General features: G+C 40.1%; 1 protein-coding gene across 9 annotated transcripts in view; it reads left to right on the forward strand.

The window, feature by feature from the left end:
* The first annotated feature begins 1245 nt into the window (after positions 1–1245).
* LOC149285324 (ELAV-like protein 2) overlaps positions 1246–23213 on the forward strand; it is a 47656-nt gene continuing 25688 nt past the window's right edge. For 4 of the 9 annotated variants that reach the window (XM_089495464.1, XM_089495466.1, XM_089495467.1 and 1 more), the window contains exons 1-3: positions 3375–3450; positions 7386–7626; positions 21259–21362. In XM_089495464.1, coding sequence (XP_089351590.1) covers positions 3379–3450; positions 7386–7626; positions 21259–21362 — 417 coding nt within the window. In that variant the 5' untranslated portion in view covers positions 3375–3378. Of the gene's footprint in view, positions 1278–3364; positions 3485–4919; positions 4941–5814; positions 5825–7385; positions 7627–21258; positions 21363–23213 lie in introns of those variants that run through there. The other 5 variants (XM_089495468.1, XM_089495470.1, XM_089495471.1 and 2 more) reach the window with 4 other exon arrangements.

A 23213-nucleotide genomic window follows, 5' to 3' on the forward strand; every position in this document is an offset into this window, starting at 1 on the left:
ATTATTTTTTGTTTTTACTTGGATGGCCCTTCTCTCTTTCAGCTGTCACTGATGGGGTGGGTCATCAGGTGGCTGTCACAATAATAGTCATTCCTATTGGTCAGGAGTTATCTGATCATATTCGGCCCACTCTTGATTGGCTCTGAGCAGCAAATGTAGGTGCTCCATAAAAGCTAATCACTGATTTGTTCCCTATAAGCTTGTGGGGACTGATGAGACAAACCTTGACCCCCCTAAAATTATGTGATTACATCAGATGGGGTTGCCGCATTGAGGGGTTTAATGCTGCGTGATTACACTCGAGTGTCTTTGCAGCATGAGGCGGGTTTATGGCTGGCTTCCACATGAGTGTGGGGACAAAATATATTAAGATTTTGTCTCTGAAGCTACCTGTGGCATGTGAGCCACGATTGCTGGTAAACCTGCCATCATGGGATTAAGCCTGCGTGATCATTCAAATAGGAGCATAGTTTGGGATCCTTTGCTTTGTCAAAATCTGGACAACTTGATATCATTGAAGATACTATAGACTCTCTATTGTAATTGACTATTATACCGGAGAAAATGGGGTTATCCGTCTGGAAGCTGCTGCAGACCTGTGTCCTGCAGCAAGAAAGGAAATAGACAAGGAAGCCTACCTTAGAATGTTTAAATATTTCAAATTTTGGAATGGCAGAGTCAAAATTTACACCTAAAGTTTCAGGATAATGTCTCCGGTCCTAAAAACCAGCAGTTTTAATACTTGGAAAGAGGTTATTACTTCACATTGCCATAACTTTAATGACTTAAATGTGAATTTTGTACGTTACTCAGCTTCTAGTGTTTGAATGTCAAATATGCTTTAGTGCCGCCCCCCCAAAAAAACCCCCCACAAATATATACATGCACACCACACACCCCAATCAACCATAACATTATGACCACTGTTATATGAAGAGAATAACACTGATAATCTTGTTATGGCACCTGTCAGTGGGTGGGATATATTCAGCAGCAAGTGAACATTTAATTAACAAAGCTGATGTTAGAAGCAGGAAAAATGGGCAAGTGTAAGAATCTGGCCAGCTTTGACAAAGACCATATTGTTGTGGTTAGGCAACTGGGTCAGATCATCTCCAAAACTTCAGCTCTTGGCTGTTCCAGTCAGCAGTGGTCAGTACCTATCAAAAGTGGTCCAAGGAAGGAAAAGCAGTGAAAGGTCATGGGTGGCTTCATCTTTTAACATTTTTTTTTTTTTCTTCTTCTATGGCAGCTCTTTATAAAGTTTTTTTTTTTTTGTTTTTTTTTACATTTACAGTGTATTTGGGAGTAATCCTCCCTTGACGTTTATAGTGACGTTATGCGGTTTGGCAAAGCTTCGCTGTTGAAAACTTTGAGAGCGAAAGTTGGAGGGCGCTTCACAGTATTTAACATTCAGGAGCAGCCAAAATATGCATTATATTTGAATACATAAACGTGTAAATACATAGTGAAGTTATGCTGACTTCATTGTACGTTGCATTTAACAGCTGCAAAGAGGCCAGTGTAGCATTTGCTGCGTGATGCTTGACTTCTGATGCAGCGTGCACAAGTCATGGCATGCCCAGTGGTTATTCATCTGATCATGTAAGATTGTAACTGTACTAGTGATAGTCTGAAAAGGCAGAAACCCAACAGAGCTGAAGATTTTTTTTTTCTTAAAGATGGCTATTCATGTTCTTTGAAGTCATTGAGAGCCACTATTTGATATATTCTTATATATATTCTTGAGTTTCTCCCTTGCGGTTCTGTCATTTCCCATGCACTGTTCTCAAATTAACAATGTGCTTGTATTTACTGTTTTCAGACTTACTCTCTTTGCTTTTAACTGCGGTGTATGCGGTTCATTTTCAAAACCCAATACATGGACTATGCAGTATCATTGCGTAATCTGTAATTTAAGTGAACTTTCTCGGTCTTGAATGAAGGAAAGCTTGGGGGCTGCTTGAGCTGAAAATCTGCATGAAAGTCTTTAGCTAGTTTTAATCTAGGGATGCACAGATTATGTATTGTCTGAAAAGGGCATTGTTGGCAAAATGACGAAATAATAAAACGGCCGAAAATAATCGTCTGCAGGGGCTGGGCTGCTTACCGGTGTGACAGTGTGCGAGCAACGTCTCGTTTCGTTCAGGAAAAACAGGAACCCAGTGGAGTCATGTGAATGCACGTCACATGACTCTACTCCGTTCCTTCTCTTCCCCTGGGGGCGGGGCAAGAGAAGTTGCTCGCACAGAGTCAGAGCAACACAGACGGAAGCCGCATGGCCCCTGCAGAAGTGTGCGAGTGAGATCTGCAGTTCAGGTAAGGGGGTGGGGGAGGGTGTATGAGCAAGTATGCGTGTTCAAGGGAATGAATGAGTACATGAATGAGTGAATGAATGTTTGTGCAATAGCATGGATGTGTAAGTGTGTGTGGGGGTAGCATGGCATAGGGAGCTTGTAATCAGACACCTATCATGCCCAGGTTTTAGTGTGTGTGTGTGTGTGTGTGTGTGTGTATATATATAATATATATCTTGCTTCCCCCCCCAACTTTGGTGTGTTACTTAGTGTTTTTTTTTTTCTTTTAATGGTTGGGGGGCATTTTCGGTGCATCCCTATTTTAATCTACTCTTTTAAGTTGTTTGTCTGTCGTGTGGGGGTTTCAATTCAGCCCTCGGCCTGTAGACTGTCTTATGCCTGTGGTGTAGTCAATAATTTTCAAGTGAAGACGCCCAAGCACTGAACCATTATAGAGAAGCCAATGGGGGGAAGGGGGAGACTTGTAATTTCTCAGAACCCTGCAATTAATGTAAATTATACCCAGTATGTAGTCTTACCCTACTGTCGAGGGGAACAACTATGGGAATTAGTTGGGACGTTTCATCTTGCACATACTTCTAGTTGATGTCCAACTTGATGCCTTTCAAACATTTGTATGATCTTGAGCCTGTCTGAAAATACCAGAATCTCAATTTTCTTATTTAACAATCAACCAACCTACCCATTCATGCTTCAAGAGTGGCCCGAGGCATTGAAGTGTTAGATATCTGGTGTATACCAGTTATTTGTGATTTAACTTTTTAATACATTGCGTTCTAAATGGTTTATATGTACAAACTCTACCATTAGTATAGCTTTTAATACATGCCATTATTGTATTTCTCTGATTCTACCATTTTTCAGCGTACCAGCTCTTATACTGTGGTGTTTATATAGACAAAATGTTATGTGAACGCTTGTTGATTAGGTTGGTATTGCCATTATTCTGAGCATAAGTAGCATGTAAAAATGTATGGGCTGATTTGCTGTTGTATTTCCTTGCTAATCTAACTTGCGGTACTTTTTGTGTCCATATTGCAGACGGCATCTCCAAACTAACATGGCAGTCAGACTGTGTGATGTGGCTTCTCTGCTTAGAAGTGGTTCGTGGGCAGCAGAGCCTTGGACTGGGGTCTGTGGGATTTTTCTTAAATTTACTTTAATATGTTTAATGTACAGAGGCCATACCAAAAATTCAGAAGGGATAATGAAATTGTTTTTTTACCCCATTTAGTGAGATAGCAATCAATTGTTGCTATTGGGGAAAGATGTGGAACCAAGACCTATTAAAGTCTGAGCCCAGGGGTCCCTAACATGTTTAATGTATATTCCGAGTCCCCTGCAATCCCAATTTACCAATGCCTTTCTTAACCCGCATCCACCTACCCAACAATCACCTTATAGAAAAATGTTTTAATGTTACTCTATTAAATATTATTTTGGTATGGTCTCAAAGACTGCTTTACTCTGTGGTTAATTTGATTCTAAACATTATGCATTGCAATAATGTCTCTGCTCTAAAAGGGAATTAAATTAAGGGATCAGCTTTCATAACAGGCATTCGTGTCCATGCTCTCTAAACAGTTGTGTTGATCCTATCAATGGAATATTCATTATTTTGTTAAACTTCAACACGCGAGTATCATTTTTATTCAGAGCAGATGGTCCCATACCAGAGCAATGCTATTATTTCAGCACGTGCGGCCTGGCGCAGCTGTTCGCTTGCATGTTGGCTTAAGATATATTTTGTGCCACCTGAAAATGAAAATACATGCGCAATTAGGCAAGCCTTTATTCCACAGATTTATTTTCCTATCCACTAATCCAGATTTCATGTCATAGATTTGTGTAGCACTGAATTTTAGTTGTGCAATTCCTAATTTGTACACACCTCTTTTGGTGCGTGGGATATCATGCTGGCATTTTAAGTTTATCCTATTTTACCCTTGTCTCTACACCAAGAGAGTGCTCCTTAAGATGTTCTGCAATGGATTTGATTCTGTTGTGGAAGATCTATGTGAAGTATTACGTTAGTGCGGGGATCTGTTGGGACTGTTGTGTTTAATGTCCCCAGAAGGTGGATGTTCACACTCCCTGCAGTAGGATTGCCCAATTTTATATTATCTATATATATATATTTTTTTGGGGGGGTTAGCATTTGGAATCTTGTTTGGAGTCCAGTCTTGTATAGTAACATATTCCATCAAATTATGATCCAGCTGCTAAATGAAGCAAAACGTTGTGGATCTTTCTTCCCTAGCATTCTTGTATACAATTGACACGGCTCCTTTAAGGCTCTATTTTCCTGTTTATTTTTATACCTTGTGATCAATATAACGTGTGGCTTGGTGCCTGTCTAATGTGTAACTAAATGTATTTTTAAATCTAAGCCTAAATTTCAAGATAACTGCAATAAAACTTCACAGGTAGCCTTTAGGGACAGTTGTCCTGCAAAATTTTGCTGTGTACCATTTTTTGAGGCAAATATCTGACAGCTGTGTCAGGAAGCCTCTTTCCTAGCTTAAATGGAGTTTGTGCAGTACTATTTTTAAAACTAAAAGTATCATTCAAGTCCCATGGAGAGAAATGTATCTTTCAGTATCTAGTGCAGTACACAGTAATGTAATTTATGAAAGTGGGTTTATTCTGTTTTAAAAAGACGGTTGTCTGCTGACCTGTAGGTCACCATATTTTGGGTGACTTTCCTTGCCTAAGCACCACACAGAGCAGATATGTTATGGCTTTGGTAATGAATGCTAAGAATTAAAGTATATTAAGAAATCTATATCACAACTTTTTATTTTATTTTTTAGTGTATAAATGCGCACCCTCACTTTTTATTTAAATCCTAAATAGATTTTCATTAGTTTTTTTTTTTTGTGGTTGGCTGAAACATTTTGTTTACCACTGGAGAGCATGACATATTGTATATGCTTGTATATTTGTCTAGTAGTTTGGGATAACAGAAATAGAACATACATGTGATAAATATGCAGCTGTCCGAAAACAAGTAGAAACAATTGTTTTGAAATAAGTGCATTTTGATTTAAAACAAATATTTATTAGTTTCTTTTAACTTTCGACTCTAAAAACCATAGATAACCAGTAAACTTTAAATTTAGTATCTCTGAAGCCAGAGTTAATTTTATTTCCCGTTTCAATTTTTGGGAAACAGTGTATCTGCAGAGAGGTATCTGTTTTTTTTTCCTGTTGCCATCTGACAGCTGATGAGACAAGGGGCTGATGGAGCGATATCCTCACAGTGAGGATATTTTTTGGTTTATAAACCATAGAAGCTTATTTTTTGACATTAAGCAGCATTGATTTGTAGCCAAATGTGCTCTTTTCCTCCTGTTTGCTTCTCAGTTTTAAATAATTGTTACATGCCTTCTGATGGTTACGAAGGTTATGAAAATGACCTCTTAAATCAGCTGTGTTGACTTTTCTCAGTTTCTGTGGCAACAGCCCTTAAGTTCTTGTCACATGACAAGACAAGTGGTAAAAATGTTAAATGATATACTAAGAATACTTAGTAACCCCCAAAATATAAATATTAGTAAGTTATGTTACAGTTCATTATACACAGGGTTGTCCAAGTGTTTTCTGCAGTGGGCCACTTCATCAGAAATGTATGTGTGCGTGGGCCGCACTCATTTTTCACTGAAAAAATATGGCCTTTTAGCTGTATAATGCAAACTTTTGTCGCTCTATCAATACTAAATTACTGAAACAGTAGAACAAAGCTAGAATCTTATGGGATTGGGAGTAATCGCTACACTAAAAAAAGTCATCATACACGGGACGCCTAAAGTCCCAATTTAGTGCCACTAATCCTTTTTTAATACAATATGCAGATTGAAAGAGTAAGTAACACAAAGGCTTTACTTTTCCTCTCACTGATTTCTGGGCCAAGAAAGTTTTGTTCTCTGAAGTGACTACAAATTCACGAGAGCGGTTTTATCTGTGGATAAGTAAAAACGACATGGTTCTATTTATTCCTACAGTAAGTAAAGTGCCAGGAAAGAGATGACCAAATACACACCAGGACAGGTGCTGCCACACCGACCCCCAAACACACACCCACACCAGGACAGGCTCTGCCACACAGATGCCCACACACACACACACACCAGGACAGGCTCTGCCACACAGATGCCTGCACATGTGCACACACACACCCACACCAGGACAGGCTCTGCCACACCAACCCCCAAACACACACACACACACACACCAGGACACACCGGCCCCCAAACACACGCGCACACACACAACACGACAGGCTCTGCCACACCGACCCCCCCCCCCCCCCCCACACACCAGGACAGGCTCTGCCACACTGACCCCCCCCCCCAACACACACACACACACACACCAGGACAGGCTCTGCCACACAGATGCCCAAACACACACACACACACACACACACACACACCAGGACAGGCTCTGCCATGCTGACCACCCAGACACACACACCAGGACAGGCTCTGCCACACTTACCCCCCCCCACCCCACCCCAAACACACACACCAGGACAAACTCTGCCACGCTGACCACCCAGACACACACACACCAGGACAGGCTCTGACACACACACACACACACAGGCTCTGCCTCACTGAAGCATTATTTTCTACACTGCTTTGTCAATAACAGCACCCCCAATAGAGTATTGCAGGAATTCCAACAGTGTTTACAGGGTTTTTAAACAAATATTCTAAGGCAATAGGTCTTAATTTCATTTGGGGTTTTTGCACTTGTAGCATTTTAATTCATTAATCAATTTTTCTATGAAATGGGTAATATGAAACTGTGCTAAACCACTAAGAAATGGTAGTGATGAAGCACAGATTGCATTGAACATGTGGAGCTGTACTGAAAAATCTCAGCCAGCTATTAAGTTATTGGAATAATTCACAAGGCCTTAAATATAATACAATTTTATCAAATACATTTAAGGCTTAATGTGTATTTTAGGCCAGTACTAAAACGGTATTGGATTGCCACGGATGCTCCTGTTATGATACAAATCATTGACATCTGTCCCCTTCATCTTTTTTTTTCCAGCAGGTAATTGCTGCCATGGAAACACAGTTGTCCAATGGGCCCACTTGCAACAGCACAGCCAATTGTCCCAACAATATAAACAACTGCTCATCACCAGTTGATTCTGGCAACACAGAGGACAGCAAGACCAATTTAATAGTCAACTACCTGCCTCAGAATATGACACAGGAAGAACTAAAGAGTTTGTTTGGAAGCATCGGTGAGATAGAGTCCTGTAAACTAGTAAGGGACAAAATTACAGGTATGCTTCAGTGCAATACTTTCCTTTCTCCTGTGTATATCTTTGTTTATAGTAATTCATATGGTCTGTTGGCTTACATTATTTTTATCATTTTTTTATTATCCTTTTATTGGTTTTATTATTTTTATTTATTACTGCTATTAGATTAGTGTGCTCTCTGGCTATGCAACGGGGGAAATAGCCAGAGAGTATTATGCTGTATGAGTCGAGTAGCTGCTCAAAACTGCCCGTGTGTGTCTGTCTGTCAGGTACCTTAACTAATGGGTCCAATGAAAGTGTCCACGTTGGGACCCACACATGTACTAAATTGTCATTCAAAAAGTACAAGACATTGGCACCATTACATACAATCTAGTGTTTTACCTAGTCTAAGACCCTTAATTAGTGTCTGGCTAGTTGACACTAAGTCACTCTACGGACTACAAAATAGTAGAGTTAGGGCATTTGGGAAAAGATAAGAGCTAAATCATACAGTGACAAAATACATAACTATCTGAAAACCAGAACATCTTTAAAATGACAAAGCAATAGTGTTTTTGCAAAATGTGTATTGTAATAAAAAGGAGTTCCTCTTTAAATTAATGCAGCCATAGTGTTTGAAACTGCCCTTAAAGCAGGGCTTGACAAATTTGTTGTGAATCTAGGCGCCAGCTAAAAAAGTTAGGAGCCAGGATTTTCATAAAACTAACAGTTGGTCAGGAGTGATCTGATCATCATCGGCCCACTTTCTAAACTCACAGCATTTGACCTGGAAGCACCCTGGACTTTCAGGTCAGTGCTGTTTTTTGGGGGGTTTTTTTCGATGTATTTTTTTTTTAACTCTTTCAATGCTGATGTTCCACTGGAGCACAGCATTGACTGATATGTGCCTGCCTGCGTGGGAGTGATCACAGGCTCGGGGGACAGGCTCCGAGTGGCTGTGCTGGTCTGCCCGATCACCACGACTGTGGTGACATGGGGGCATTTTTTCGGGGATGTAGCAGGCTGACAAACACCTAGGCGCCATGACAAAATTCTCAGTCGCCATGGCGACCTGGCGCCTGGGATTTGTCGGGCCCTGCCTTGAAGGACTATCACAAAGCCAAAGTGATAGCATCAGACATTTAAACTCACTCTAGCTGTTGATTTGGCAGCACAGCATCCTCCCTAAAAGTGGAACATTACTTGTTTACTTTATTTATACCGAGTTAAAGGCTCTAATTCTTAGAACAAGCAAGATTTTCATTGGAGTCCATTATGCATGGCATGCAAACTGCATGGAGTTAGAAAACGGCGCCAGTCTTGGGTAGCAGTAGATCAGTTTGAGACTATTATGTTTGTATGACATGTTTAATTGTGGTGCCTTTTAAATATGAAAATATGTATTAACATAAAGAAATTCCAATCTATAGCTCATTCTAAGTGTTAAAAATAAACAGATACATTTAATTTCTCATGTTCATATTTGTGTCACGCGTAAACTGCTTTTAATCAAGAAATAACTTGTAAGCTTATAGCTAAAAAAAGTATACTATGCTTACCTATAGCAATACAACTTTCATAGAATGCTTTACATTTATAGATGTTTTCATTCTATCTCTTTCTGCAACCTATGGGTGCAGCATTGTTACCCCCATGTAGCACCACATACGTAATTTTCTACCCCTCCCCTTTCTCCTTAGACGTGTGTATATGCATACGTACACTGTACTCGTCCAGTGTAGTGAAATATTTATTACCCCCACAAACCTTACCTTTTCAGCCTCGGTAGTTTAGCAGAGGTGTCTGTCTGCAAATGTCATGCTCAAGCAGTACTAGGAGTAACCCTGGGGAGATGGCGCATGCTTATCTATACTAATAGAGGCACGGATACTGTTTTGTTCGTTGGAGGCTAATCTCACCAACTGGCCCTTGTGATTATCCTATAGCATCCTGTGCACCCATCGTGGAGGCTGCATCATGACTGAAACATGTTTTTGCACATCTGGATGTGTAAAAATGTTTAATTGGCCTTACCTTTCCATGATGAACAGTTTGCTAGAGTTAGCCTGTGTTGGCACTGCAGCCTACTTGTAAGAGTGCTTATTTCTGAACTTGGCCATTGGTGGGTGCGGTAAGAGTGTATGAACCAAGAATTAATAACGGGCAATAAGTAAATTTATCGTATAAGTTAAATAGATTACCTGCCAATATCCACAAGCTGTTGTGTATTCCTAGTATCGGAATGAAAGTTGATGGCAGCTATAAAAGTTATTTGAAGCTTGTTTCTGTCTCGTGTAATGGAGGACTTTTGACTTTGCACTGGCTGCATCACGGAAAGACTTGCATGTCACTGAGAAAAGAACCTCTCATGATAAAATGCTCTAAGGCTTAACTGCATGAGCTTTACACATTTAAAGGAAACAAAAGTAGTCTTGATGGGTTTTGGCACTGTATTCCAGGCTTGTTAGTGAAAATATTAAAGCATCACCACATGCTGTTAAGATTGACGTTTCTGAAGGAGTTTCAGTCTTGGAAGCTTATTTAGTTCTGCTTTAGATCTTGGCGTTTCTGTGATTTGTGTCATATCAATCTTTCAGTTGCAGCTATGAATGCATATATGCAGGTTTTGTAAAGCATACATGATTTAATTCAGAGGGCCAAGGTAGCCCAAGAACAGTTTAAATATGTTCTTTTATGGGGGGGGGTTCTTTAAGTGGTTTAATTGCCAATTTTGCCCACTCTTTTTAGAAGAAACTTGCTATTTTCCACCACCTTGTCAGTCCAGCATGATGAACCACCTCCCATGAAACATCTTGAGTTTAGACTCCACAGACATTGAAGGGTAAAGTTGAAGAAGCTTAGCTTTTAACTGATGCTCTGTTAAGACCACGCTAAAAAGTATATATTTCTCACAATTGTACAGATTGTATACATCCTTTCTGACATGAAAGGCAAACTGTTGCTAGGGTAATTTGGGTAATTTTAACATGCTTGTATAGACATAATAGCTAATTCAGTAAATGTTTCAAATCCTCTGATTTACGTCCGGCTGTTCTTCGGATCATTAGAAATGCCTGGCATTGAATCTAATTTGACTAGCTTAAACAGACTGTGCTGTTTATTACAATATTGACAGGAGCCAGTCTGTCAGAATTCAATACATCTGCTAGTTGGCTATATTATAGTTGGTTTTTTTTTCCCCCTTCAGAGGACAAGTATTTTTTCCACCTTTATCTTCCTGTAAATCAGAGCAAGAGATTTTTGTTCCCTTAGTGATAGTAGTTGACAGACATACTATTGAAGCAAATGTGCATTTCCCCCTGCAATCTCTTAATGGCTGTAACAGAATCAATTAAGAGGTTATTGGATTTAGAGTCCATATAAGATTGCATTTAACCAAATCCTTTGATAATTATGAGGAGCTTGCCAGATTGGGATGAATGATTTCCATTAATTTTAAAGTACCAAAGAATAAAATCTAAACTTTTTATTTAAAATCCCCATATGGGAGCATTTTCTTAATTTTCAACTGATTTTCAACACGTTACTCTGTGTGGCTAGTTACCCTCATAATTTTTTTTAATGGGTAAATCGGGGTGAGATTTCCTTGAAATACAGGAGAGTTCTACCTTTTGCCATTTGTCTGTGGGAGAGATGTGATGACTATTAGACAATGGTTACTTTACTGGTCATTTTTGCATGTGAATTTCAGTATATCACTATACATCTGATTCCTATAAACTGACAAGTATTGCAGGCTAATAAAAGGCATAATGCTTGTATCTCAGGGTCAACAAATGTTTTCTTTCTAGCACACTACATACACACTGATATAAAAGTATACTCAGACCATACGGTACATATACACACTGACTTTGACACTACAGTATATCTATAAACGCTACATGACTATACAGATACACACAAACACACTGACTCTAAAACTACAGCAGGGCTGAATCCAGGAGCCAAGGGAAATACCCCCCCCCCCTTTAAATATAGGCCCACTTTCCTCAAAACCTAAACTATTACTTTTTTAAAAAATACTTTCGCTTCTTTTTTCCCGCTCTCCTCAGACGTGACGATCCTCTCCCCGTCGCAAACTCTTCTGTGAGCCCACCCCCTTGAGCTTCACGTCTTGAAAGGGGCGGGACGAAGAGCCTCACTGAGGCACTGCCACTGAGCCACACGGTGTGTAAGCCGGCCGGCTAACTCCTTTAAAAAAAATAAAAAAATATATTATATATATAACAATTAAGGTGGCCTTACCACCTCACCTCGCGGCCGGCTTGCGCACACCGTGCTGCACCGCGAGGTCTTGCGCGGGTTGCACATTGAAGTCCGGCGGGCCGCGTTTGGACCGTGGGCCACACGTTGGACGCCCCTGGTCTATTCTTGGTCACCATGGCCACGTGGCGCCTGGGATTGGTCGAGCCCTGCACTACAGTATACATTCATTGACTCTAGCGCTATACATATATACACACTGACTCTGACGTTACAGTATACATACACTACTCCCCTCCTGCCGTGTGAAGACCAACAATGCCGCTGCATATCTTAAGCTATGGTGAATCTGGCACCCTATGCTTTCCTGTGGGAGTGTGGTTAGGGGAGTGCTGTGAGGCACCCAGCAGGGTCATGTAACATATCTGGATACCCTTGGCAACAGCATATATCCAGCCCAGTATCTTCTAACCTGTAGATTTAATAGGCTGTAGGACAGAGCTATTGTCATTATAGGTCTACAACATCTAGTCTGAAGGCAACCCCTCTATACTATACTTTTACTATCTACATTTTTATTAAAAGCGTGAAAACCACGTTTAGGTGCACTCCATTCTAGACTGTGCTCCTTTTTAGGGGTGTGGATACTGGAAAAAGCAAGTGCTATATATGTCCCTATAGACACCCATAAGCACTTACAATCACAGCAAAAAAAAAACTGCTGCGTGATCTACAGCTTGTTTCTAATTTCGTAAGACTGCTACGTCCCAGTAAAGTATCTTTATTGCAGTAGGTATTAAAATTCAATACATTTTCAAAGGCACATTATGTAAAACTTTCATTACACTGGCAGTATACTTCCTTGAATAGTAGTAAACACCAGGGGTGGGTTAAACATTGACAGATACTTGGAGGGCTTGACCATGGACTCGTTGCAAGCCTTTTCTGTGACTCAAATTATAAATCTCATGGGCTGTCAGGAATGTTTCTGTATTGGTGTAATAAAGCAACAGTGTAAGTGATATTGTGAAGCAGTTGTATGTGGAGGTAAGTATATCACAAGCAGGAAGAGCTCCTGCATGGAAAATGGCTAAATGGTGGGGGAAGGCAGCAAATGCATATTGTGGGGGAGTGGTTGCAAAATACCCCAATGCTTTTGCAAGGGGGGCACCAAAAAACTGTATATATTAAAGTGCATGTAATGACTGGAGTGTCCCTTTAACCTTAACAAAACCACAAAATGCCCTTTATTTGTATGTACTATTTGAAAGCCCAGTGTTTGTATTTCCTTATAAAGTGGAATTTGGCACTGCATCTCTGCTTGAATTTGTGCATAGCATCCCTCCACGGTAAAAGTGATGCTCCGGAAAACTGAACACTTCCGAGTGTTTTTGTTTGTGTGTTTAACTTTATTATCCACCCCTGCTGATTCACTTGCATTTTCTTTTCTGCCACGCTTTGCGGATTTACAAACTCTGGCAATGGCTTAAATAGAAGGTATGTGGACATCAAATGATACAAATTACTTTTTCTCCAAGAACCCCCATTTTCATTCTTTACAATTATCCCTGTGCACCTGTTGTTTTTTTTGTTGTTTTTTTTTTACCTTACTAAGCAAAACCTTGTTTGTATATCCCAATGGACTTCACTCCATCCTCTTTATTGCTTCAGTAATTTGTTTTCTTTAGCTCTTTTCCAGGCTTGTTGTACTTGTTTGCGTCTGACTGACTACAGTTGTGCGCGCATTCAGCTTGTAAATATGTAGACGCATGTGTATAGGCACTAAGGCATGGCACTTCTGATGGCATATAAGGACTCTCCAGCCCAGCTGCTGTGCTCTTTCCTGCTGTAAAGACTTGCTTTAATCGATCTTTGGTCTTAGATTCTGGGCAGCCATACGCCTATCCTATTCATGTTTAAACTGCCATACGCTTGTTTGCCTTCCCACAGAAGTAGTAGACTGTTTCCCTTGTCTGCTACCCTCATAGCAAAGTATTTGTAATGGTTTAAAATGAACAGTTCTAGTTTTAAAGATACTAGTCGACTTAATATATAATATTATATATATAAATTTAAGTCAACCCAACAGAGAAGGGAGTCGGTATGACCCTTAGTGGCCTGCACCACCCTATTTGTGATTCTGTTAATAGGCTGCATCATACCTGCTGCAATATCTCGACATATAGTTGCTAGGAATTATTTGATTTTACAGATCATTGACTTGTACAATTAAATTAGATTTTTTTCTGAAACATGTTTTTAGTGTAATAAATGCATTGTTTAGTAAGTTTAACAGCTGCCCACCACTGATATGTTAAACTCTTGAGAAAATACCAGGTCAGAATGCAGTGAAACTTATTTCCTTTTCCTAACATTAAAAGAAAATACCCATTTCCCACACACCCGTTTTTACCGGGAGAATGGAAACGTTTGTGCGCGCTTTAGCAAGGCTGGAATCGTACGTGGATTCTTTCACCTCCCTTTGGTTTCATAGGCTTTCCTTTTAAGCCAAATACCTAAAGAAAAGTACACTAATTCAGGCAAAAGCTCTGTATGTAACGTGAACTTCTTACAACTGGTCATCTGCTCTCCATTCTTTCATAACTTAATGCTTATAGCCTGATTGCTGTGGATTGTGTAGTTCTAGCATTTAAATTTTATACTAAAATGACGGGCAGAGGTATTTTAACAGGGATCAGCTTGTTCCTGGCTCTTACATTGAAATATATATATATAATTTGTAAAACTGATCTTGAGTGGAAATAGTACAAGTGAACAGCAAAGAATACAAGAAAGCTTCTGCACACTCCAAGCAATTTCTAATTATTAACCATTACACGGGAACTCCTCTGCCATCTGCTCCTCTGTGAATCTATGATGACACTATTCACTGTTTTACAGATAAGAAGTTTTACAAAGTTGTGTGCAGGGTATGATGCTGTGTGGAGTAGGAAGCCTGGGTTAAATAAGTGCTGGGGAAGAGTGCCAGCTTTATATACTGCTTGTAGTTGCATTCAGCGGGCTCCCTATAGCAAGTGCTAAGTAAAAACACTTTCTGTGATGCAGTAGGGCTGCCCATCGACTCTCTCCGCTTTCTCTTACCTCCCTCAGCAGATGTCCTATGCATTTAAATGCTGAGGCTCTCTCAGGGGAGACTGCTGCTGATTGCTCTGAAAATCATAGCTCCTCCAAGTAAGAAAATAATGAAAACAAGTAATCTGCACCTTGTTACCTTTTTATATTCTGTAGAAGTTGGTAGTGTGTAACATACAACAATTTGGGCTTCCAGAGATGAGGACTATGACAAGCTTACAATTTAGTGGCATGCAGGGTCCTGTGGCTGTGCCGTCACAGGTGCAATCCTCCTGTAAAATCCCCCGTTAGTAAATGCATTTTTAAATAAATGGCTGTTGTGCTTTTGTGAACTTCACTAGTCACTCTCAACTAGAATAAGGGAAGTAGTTGTAAGAAAGGGCATCATACTTGTGGATAGCTGTACTATCTGTCTCTATTGTTTCTATAGCATGGTTATAACCCTTTGTGTGTCTGCCCTTTGATATATCATGTACGGTCATCTGCATGGGCTTCATGTGCAGTATACATATATAAAATATGAATTACTAAGGTGGGTTTAATGTGTGGATGTAAATAAAAAGCTTAACCTCTGGCTCAACAAAATGCAGGCGCTAGATTGCCTTGATCTAGAAAGGTTTCACGCAGTCCTTACTGTAGCGCAGCAGCTCCTGTGTGGGCAGCCCTGGCTAAACATGGCAACTTAGAAACTGTTTATAAGTTTGTTACCTAAATATAACTATAGCAAAGCTACAAAACTGGCCACCCCCCATGGGAGAAAAAGTATCATGACCCTGGCATGCCAAAGGTTAATGATGCAGTCTTTCTTTGTATTAAAATTATTGGCTCTGTATAAAACCTTTACAGAAACCATCTAAAATTAGTTGCAGTGGAAATGTCTTTAGATAATACATAATTTGGGGATAGAAGGTTTGACAAGCCGATTAATTTTTTGAACTAATAGGGCAGTCTCGCACGGTATTGCAAAGTCATCTAGTACACATCCTTATAGGCTTCTGGCGAATGTTGGTGGTGTTATAGTGTAGTTCTATAAGTGTCTCTAAAAGGAACGATCTTGTGAATAGTGTATGGTACTGATAGCTTCCTTGTCTTCACACTATAATTGCCCATGCCCAATGTTCCAGAAGGGTTACTGTTATGAAGATGAAACCGCATGGATTATTTCACTTTTATTTTATTTTTTTGCCACACTAAGTGGTGTTCCCATCTTCAGCTACGACAGATTCATTTAAGCATCTGTCTCTGTATCAAACAGCAAGAAATTGTTGTAGTGTTAAGCCTGTCACAGAATGACAGAGGTGGATATGATACAATAGGTATAATCATCTTGGCTGGATTATGTCCTCTCAGCCATGCTATTTTTATCAGCCTATTCTTTTCCTTCCTCAACACAATTCTTCCCAATACCACATCTTAACAATAGAGCCATAGGAGAGAGTGGTTATCTGTACATCTGGTTATTTCTGCTTCAGGCTGTGAATGTCCTCGAAGTGCTTGCAGAGGTATATTTCTATAAAAAACAAAACACTCTATCTCCCTGTACAAGATGGGTATTTGCAATAGGAATGTTGACGGCAAAAGTAGAGAAGACCCTAGACTTCTAGATGCAATCAGTACAGCATTTTCTCTTTGGCACATGATCTCAAAAAACAAAACTGCAATGTGTTAACTGCACATTGTCTAACGGTTCAAATACACAATATATCCTTTAACCCCTTCGTGACAAAGGCTGATTTAACTTTTTGTACCCTTCGTGACAATGGCCGTTTTAACATTTCTGCGCTGCTCGTGTTTAGCTGTAATTTTCTTCTTTCCCGTTTACTGAACCCACACGCATTACATGTTTTTTTCAGGACAAAAAGGGCTTTCTGTAGATGACATTGTTTTGATTGTATCATATTATTTACTATTAAACGTATAAAATTCGGTGAAAAATTTAGAAAAAAATGACTTTCTAACTTTTAGTAGAAAAATCTTTTACTCATCTATAAAAGGTAATGAAAAAAACCTGCTAAATAGATTCTACTATTTGTCCTGCGTTTAGAAATACCCAATGTTTTTATGTTTTTTTGCTTTTTTTCTACACATTATGGTGCAATAAGTACAGGTAGCGTATTGCTATTTCAAAGCCATTTTTTCCAAATCTGGTAATTCTTCCCCCCATGTGCCATTTTGGGTATATTTGAAGCCGGCCAATGCAATTTACCCCATCAAATCATATATTTTTGAAAACTAGACAGCCCAGGGTATTCCAAATGCTAGTATTTTAACCCTTTCCAAGCACTAATTCTACCATCAGCCTTTGTCAAACTTTATGGTAGTAATTTTTTTTGCATTTGTTTTTTCACACACATTTTACTTCAGGTATGAATTAAAAGGTTCTAGTATATGTCACTATATTTTTAGTGATCGGATAAATCCCCTTTAGCTTGCCCCCCCTTACCTCTAACTGCACCTTAAGTTAACTTTATTAAATTAACCCTCAGTCCTCGGCATTTAATTAACCCTACACATCCCACCTCCCCTAACTTTCAGCAGGCCAAATATTACCGTATCACAAAACACCCCAATATGTGTTTAGCAACATCTGAGTACAGCGATACCTCACATGAATGATTTTGCCTGGCTGTTTGGGGGCAAAAGGGCCACATTTGGGACATGCGCATTTTTCAATGTTGAACTTTGGCATTTGGGGATCCACTGCCCATGCCCTATTTGGTACATCTTTGATGTACAAAACCATATATTTTTGAAAACTAGACACCCCAGGGTATTTTAAATGCTGGTATTTTAACTCTTTGCATGCACACATTTTACCACCAGAATTTTTTCAAAGTTTGCAGTAGTATTCTTTTGTGTGTATTTTTCCCCCACACACCTGTGTTTATGTATGATTTTACAGCTCCTGGTATATACCGCTGTCACACAACACCCCAATATGTGTTCAGCAACATCTCCTGAGTACAGTGATACCCCACATGCATGGGTTTGTCATTTTTGGGGGGGAACTAAAAGGCCACATTTGGTACATGTGCATTTTTCTAATTGGAAATTAGATGTGTGGCCATCCTCCCCCCCCCCCCCCCATGTTAATTGGGACCTTGTTGAACCCGGCCAATTCAATTTACCCCATCAAATCATACATTTTTTAAAAGTAGACACCCCATGGGCATTTAATATGCCAGTATTTTAACTCTTTCCATGCGAGAATTGTTTTAAGCTAATGTGCTAATTTTAGGACTTGCTCACAAAAATATATTTTTTATATATATATTTTTTTGCCTTTTTTAAAAAAAAAAATTTTACACATTTTTTTCAACTTGAAGGTTCCCCTGATAGTGACATCAGTGGGAAATTATTTTTACATTTTACTGGTTTTTTTTTTACTATATTTTTCTAATTTATTTTATTTTTACCAATCACACTGTGATTAGAAAGCTGGGCTCCATTGACTTGCATGGTTGAATGCAGTACCTGTATTCAACCTGCAAGTGGAGCCAGAGTTCTCTAGAGGGTCTGGAGACCGTCTAGCGAACTTTTTCATCTTAATTTTTTTTCCCCGGCCGGCGCCATCTTGCTGATGGTGAAGATCACCGGTAGCGGCGGCTGTGACCGCTCTCCGGAGGCATTCCAGCGACACCATTTAAGTTTAGGAGGTGATCGTTGATCGCCTCCTAAACGCTTTTAAAACGGGCGTCTGCCGCCATACAATGTATGGCGGTTGTTGACGCCCCGGGGAGGGGCCAGACATGGCCCCTGGTGCCGATCGTGGCGTTGCTGAATGCCTCGAGGTTCGAGGCATTACAGCAACGCCGTTTGGGTGCAGAAAGCGAACGTAGATTGCTTTCTGCACTCGTTTAAAGACGTGCCGGTTCTGGCACGTCATTTGTCGTAATCGACTTGTTTTTCCGTGCTGTGCCAGAACCGGCAATTGTCATTAAGGGGTTAAAAAAGGGAATTGGTGTTATCAACAGCAATCACAGGAATGGTCCAATCACAAATGCATTCAGTTGGCTGCCAAGAAGATTTATGGACACTTGTTTCATACTTTGCATCACAATAACCCACATTGTTAGCGTTTAGTACTCTGCTAGGGCTGCAACTAACTATTATGTTCATAATCGATTAGTTGGCCGATTTATTTTTAGTGATCGGATAAATCCCCTTTAGCTTGACCCCCCTTACCTCTAACTGCACCTTAAGTTAACTTTATTAAATTAACCCTCAGTCCTCGGCATTTAATTAACCCTACACATCCCACCTCCCCTAACTTTCAGCAGGCCAAATATTACCGTATTTGCTCTATTAATTTAGGAAAAAAGCCTTAATATAAGACGACCCTATAGGAAAAAATTTTTACCAGTAAATGTTAATTCATGTAAACTTTTTTTTTTTTTTTTTTTTTTTTTTTTTTTTTTAATATAAAAGCTATGATTGAGAAAAATATTTTGGTTTTATTTCCTTCTATTTTCCAACCTGCCCCCCAGTAAAGCACATCTGCCACAGAAATGCCTTATGCCCCCTATATGCCACTGTGCCCCATGATATGCCTTATACCCCTATATGCCACTCTGGCATTAAGGGGGTTAAAAGGCATATTATGGGGCAGAGTGGCATATAGGGAGGTTTAAGGCATATCAGGAGGCAGAGTGGCGTATAGAGCGCTAAAAAGGCATTTCTGGAGGCATTGGCATTAAGGGGGTTAAAAGACATTTCATAGAACACTCTGCCTCCAGAAATGCCTTATGGCCCCCATTTAACACTCCCCTGCCCCCCCCCCCCCCAAACTTACCGGTGCTTCTGACTCCCCTGTCATGCAGCCGGGGCAGCGTGTAGATGTCTACGCGATTCGCCAGAAGGTGTGGCTAGCAGCGGGGGTTGTCTGCGTCCATGGCGCAGACCTTCCCCGGCTGTCAGAGAGAATTCCCCGCACCGGTGCTGATCTCTGACAGCCGGGGAAGGTCTGCGCGATGGACGCAGACAACCCCACACCTCCTTCCGGCTGCAGCGTAAGTTGTCTACGCGAATCGCATAGACATCTACACACTGCCCCGGCTGCACACCGGGGACTCAGATGCACCGGTAAGTGGGGTGGGGAGGGGGGACAGACAGGAGGATCCAGGTCCCCTGCAGCTGCGGGGGATCTGGATCTTAGTCGTCTCATAGTCAGATCTATTTGAGCTTGCTCTGGGGAAAAAAACTTGTCTTATAATCGAATAAATACGGTAATTTTAGGCTTGCTGTTAGATGACTTGCTGAGCAGTGTGGACGCTATAAGGAAAGGGGTGGGGCCAATAGTCAGTGTGACCGCAGGGCGGGACAGGGAAGCAGAAAGGGGCGGGGACAGTGAGTGACTGCAGGGAGGGACTGTAAGTAGTAACTGCTGTAAATGACAGGGCGGATTATAAAACGAGGAGTATATTTCAGAGCATTTGCTTCGAAAAACCATCTTATAATATAGATTACTACTCTGCTCGTATAAGGTCTTATTTTGTCCAATACTATATTGAGAATAATGTAGGAAAAAACCTAAAACAAGAACATGCTTGACCCTAGAATGATGGCATTCATAATGTGTCTGCAGCACTGGATTTATTCATATCCCATTTTCATCTAATGTAAATGTGCAACCTGAAAGAGAATGCTAAATATTGTATGATTTAAGCCTGATCCCATTGTATTACACTATGTTTAGTTGATTGAAGCAAGGAAAAATGAAATTTAATCTTCTTTACCCATTGCCCACAGAAACACTAGAGTTCTTGTAGAATTGGCTCCAATGTACATTTTAGGGTTAAGTATTCCTTTAAAATAAAAGTACAATTTTGGGGACCAGATGTATTTTAAATACACGTTAGTCCACTTTGCATGGGCTCCAATGCATTTTTGCTGCATGTGAAATTGAAGCTAATTGCATGTAGAACTAACATGCTTAGTTTTCATGTTACTGGCAGCTGGTATTGCCATTGACTTCAGAACGGTTTTTCAGAGAATGTGCAACAGCGTATTATTTTGCTGCCTACTTTCAGAGGAATGACATAAAAGAACCCTTATAGCAAAATATCTACACCTGTTTGTATATTTGAGTCAATTTGCACAAACCTCCGTGCACTTTACTGCGTGCCATTAAAGGAGCAGACATTTTAGTTGATTTCTTCAGTCTTTTTCCCAAGATGCTGCTTTTGTAACAGTGCACACAATATATATATATTATTTTGAATACCATGTTTCTTCTCATCTGGGCAGCTGCAGTGTTTTGAACATTTGTATGTGTTGCAAAAATCTCTTTCCCAATTGACATTTTAACCAAAGTTTTGAAGTGTATTTATCTTACATTTTCTTTTATTTCAGGACAAAGCTTGGGTTATGGTTTCGTCAACTACATTGACCCCAAGGATGCGGAAAAGGCCATAAATACCCTAAATGGATTGAGACTTCAGACCAAAACAATTAAAGTAGGTCTTTAGCTTGCTTACAAAACCGCTATGTATATGTTGTGTTTTGTCCAATATAAAATGTGTTTTATAGCAACAAATTAAGGAAAACATTCTTTCAAACCGCTTCTAGATGTATTATCCAACCTTTATGTATGAATAATAAAAGAAAGTCATACAAATAGTCTGGCACTAAAGTAGTTGGATTGAATCTTATACTGTATTTGCTCGATAGACGACCCCACCAAATCTGAATATTAATTTAGGAAAAAGATCCTGAATATAAGACGACCCTATAGGAAAAGTTTTACCAGTAAATTGTAATTCATGTAAACAATTTTTTTTTATAAAAGCTATGATCGAGAAAAATATTTTGGTTTTATTTCCTTCTATTTTCCGACCTGCCCCCGCCTGAAATAAAGTCTTATAATCGAGCAAATATGGTATTTAAGTGTCTTGAGTTTGAAAATACCTCATGTAACTTTATTGCAAATATTAGCAGGTATATGTTGCTTTTCAAAATATTGCTTAATTTCTGGTTGCTAATGGTAAACTTGTGTTCATGTGCATCTCCATATTATGGAAATACCCCACATGTATTGCTTTGTTGGCAGGACTATACACCGCTTATAGCAGGCTATGCACCATGAAAATATTTAAATGCCATGATATAGTAAAATACAATTAAGGCTAAAAAGAAATTGGGCTGATGGTGATGGGAGTTGCCCCCCAATATCTGCCAGTAGTCACCATAGGCTGCCTGCCCTATGCAATAAAGTCTGCGTTTTGGCAGATATCAGATTTATTATTCCTGTCTATGGCTGCTGCTGACCAGTTTAGTGAAAATGTGAAGTATAGGAAGTCTTTTGTGTGTAGCTGAGTCAATGGTGGTTCCCATGGATTGCCTCTGGTCTAGGACTGCAACTAACGATTATTTTAATAATTGATTAGTTGGCCGATTATTTTTTCGGATAAAAAAATGCAATTTTTTAAATTTAAAATAATGTAATAAAAAACGTACAACGTACAATTTACACTTTCATCTCTTTATCGCAATGGCCTCTATTCACCTTCTTATTTTACTGACATAATAAAAGCTACAAGAACCCAAACAGTGTTTCTCAAACTAGGTTTTAATACAAAGTTATTAGTAAATATTAATTCATATGTTAGTTTTGTATTAAATATGAAAAATAGTTATGAGAAAAAAGCCTTGTTTATATTTTCTTTTATTTACCAAACTGCCCCCAGTTATGCACATCTGACCCCCAGCTTGCCACTCTGCCCCCAGATATGCCTTATACCTCCTATATGCCAGAGATTCCACTGTGCCACCTGATTAGCCACTGTGCCCCTGTTTTGCCTTATACTCCTTATATGCCAGTGATATGCAACTGAGCCCCCTGATATGCCTTATGCCTCCTGATATGCCTAATATCGATATGCCTAATATCCCCTATATGCCACTGTGCCCCATGATATGCCTTATAACTTCCAATATGCCACTCCCCCCCCATTTATGCCTTATACCTCCCTATATGCCACTGTGCACCCTGATATGCCACTCCGCCCCCTATAAATGCCCTGCACCACCCTGAAATTCATTATACCCCCCATACACCACTCTGCCTTCTTCCCCCTTCCCATACACCACTCTGCCTCCTCCCCCCCCCATACACCACTCTGCCTCCTGTCAGCAACGGAGGTTCACAAGACACCAGGGAGCCGGGTAGAGAGGCAGAGTGGCGTATGGGAGGGGGAGGAGCCAGAGTGGTGTATGGGAGGGTGGCTCCCATACACCCCCCTGACTCCTCCCCCTCCCATACACCACTCTGCCTCTCTCCCGACTCCCTGGTGTTTTGTGAACTGCTG

This window comes from Sceloporus occidentalis, unplaced genomic scaffold, assembly GCF_023333645.1.
Source record: "Sceloporus occidentalis isolate IW3139 unplaced genomic scaffold, rSceOcc1.0.p SCAF_80, whole genome shotgun sequence".
Lineage (NCBI taxonomy): Eukaryota > Metazoa > Chordata > Lepidosauria > Squamata > Phrynosomatidae > Sceloporus > Sceloporus occidentalis.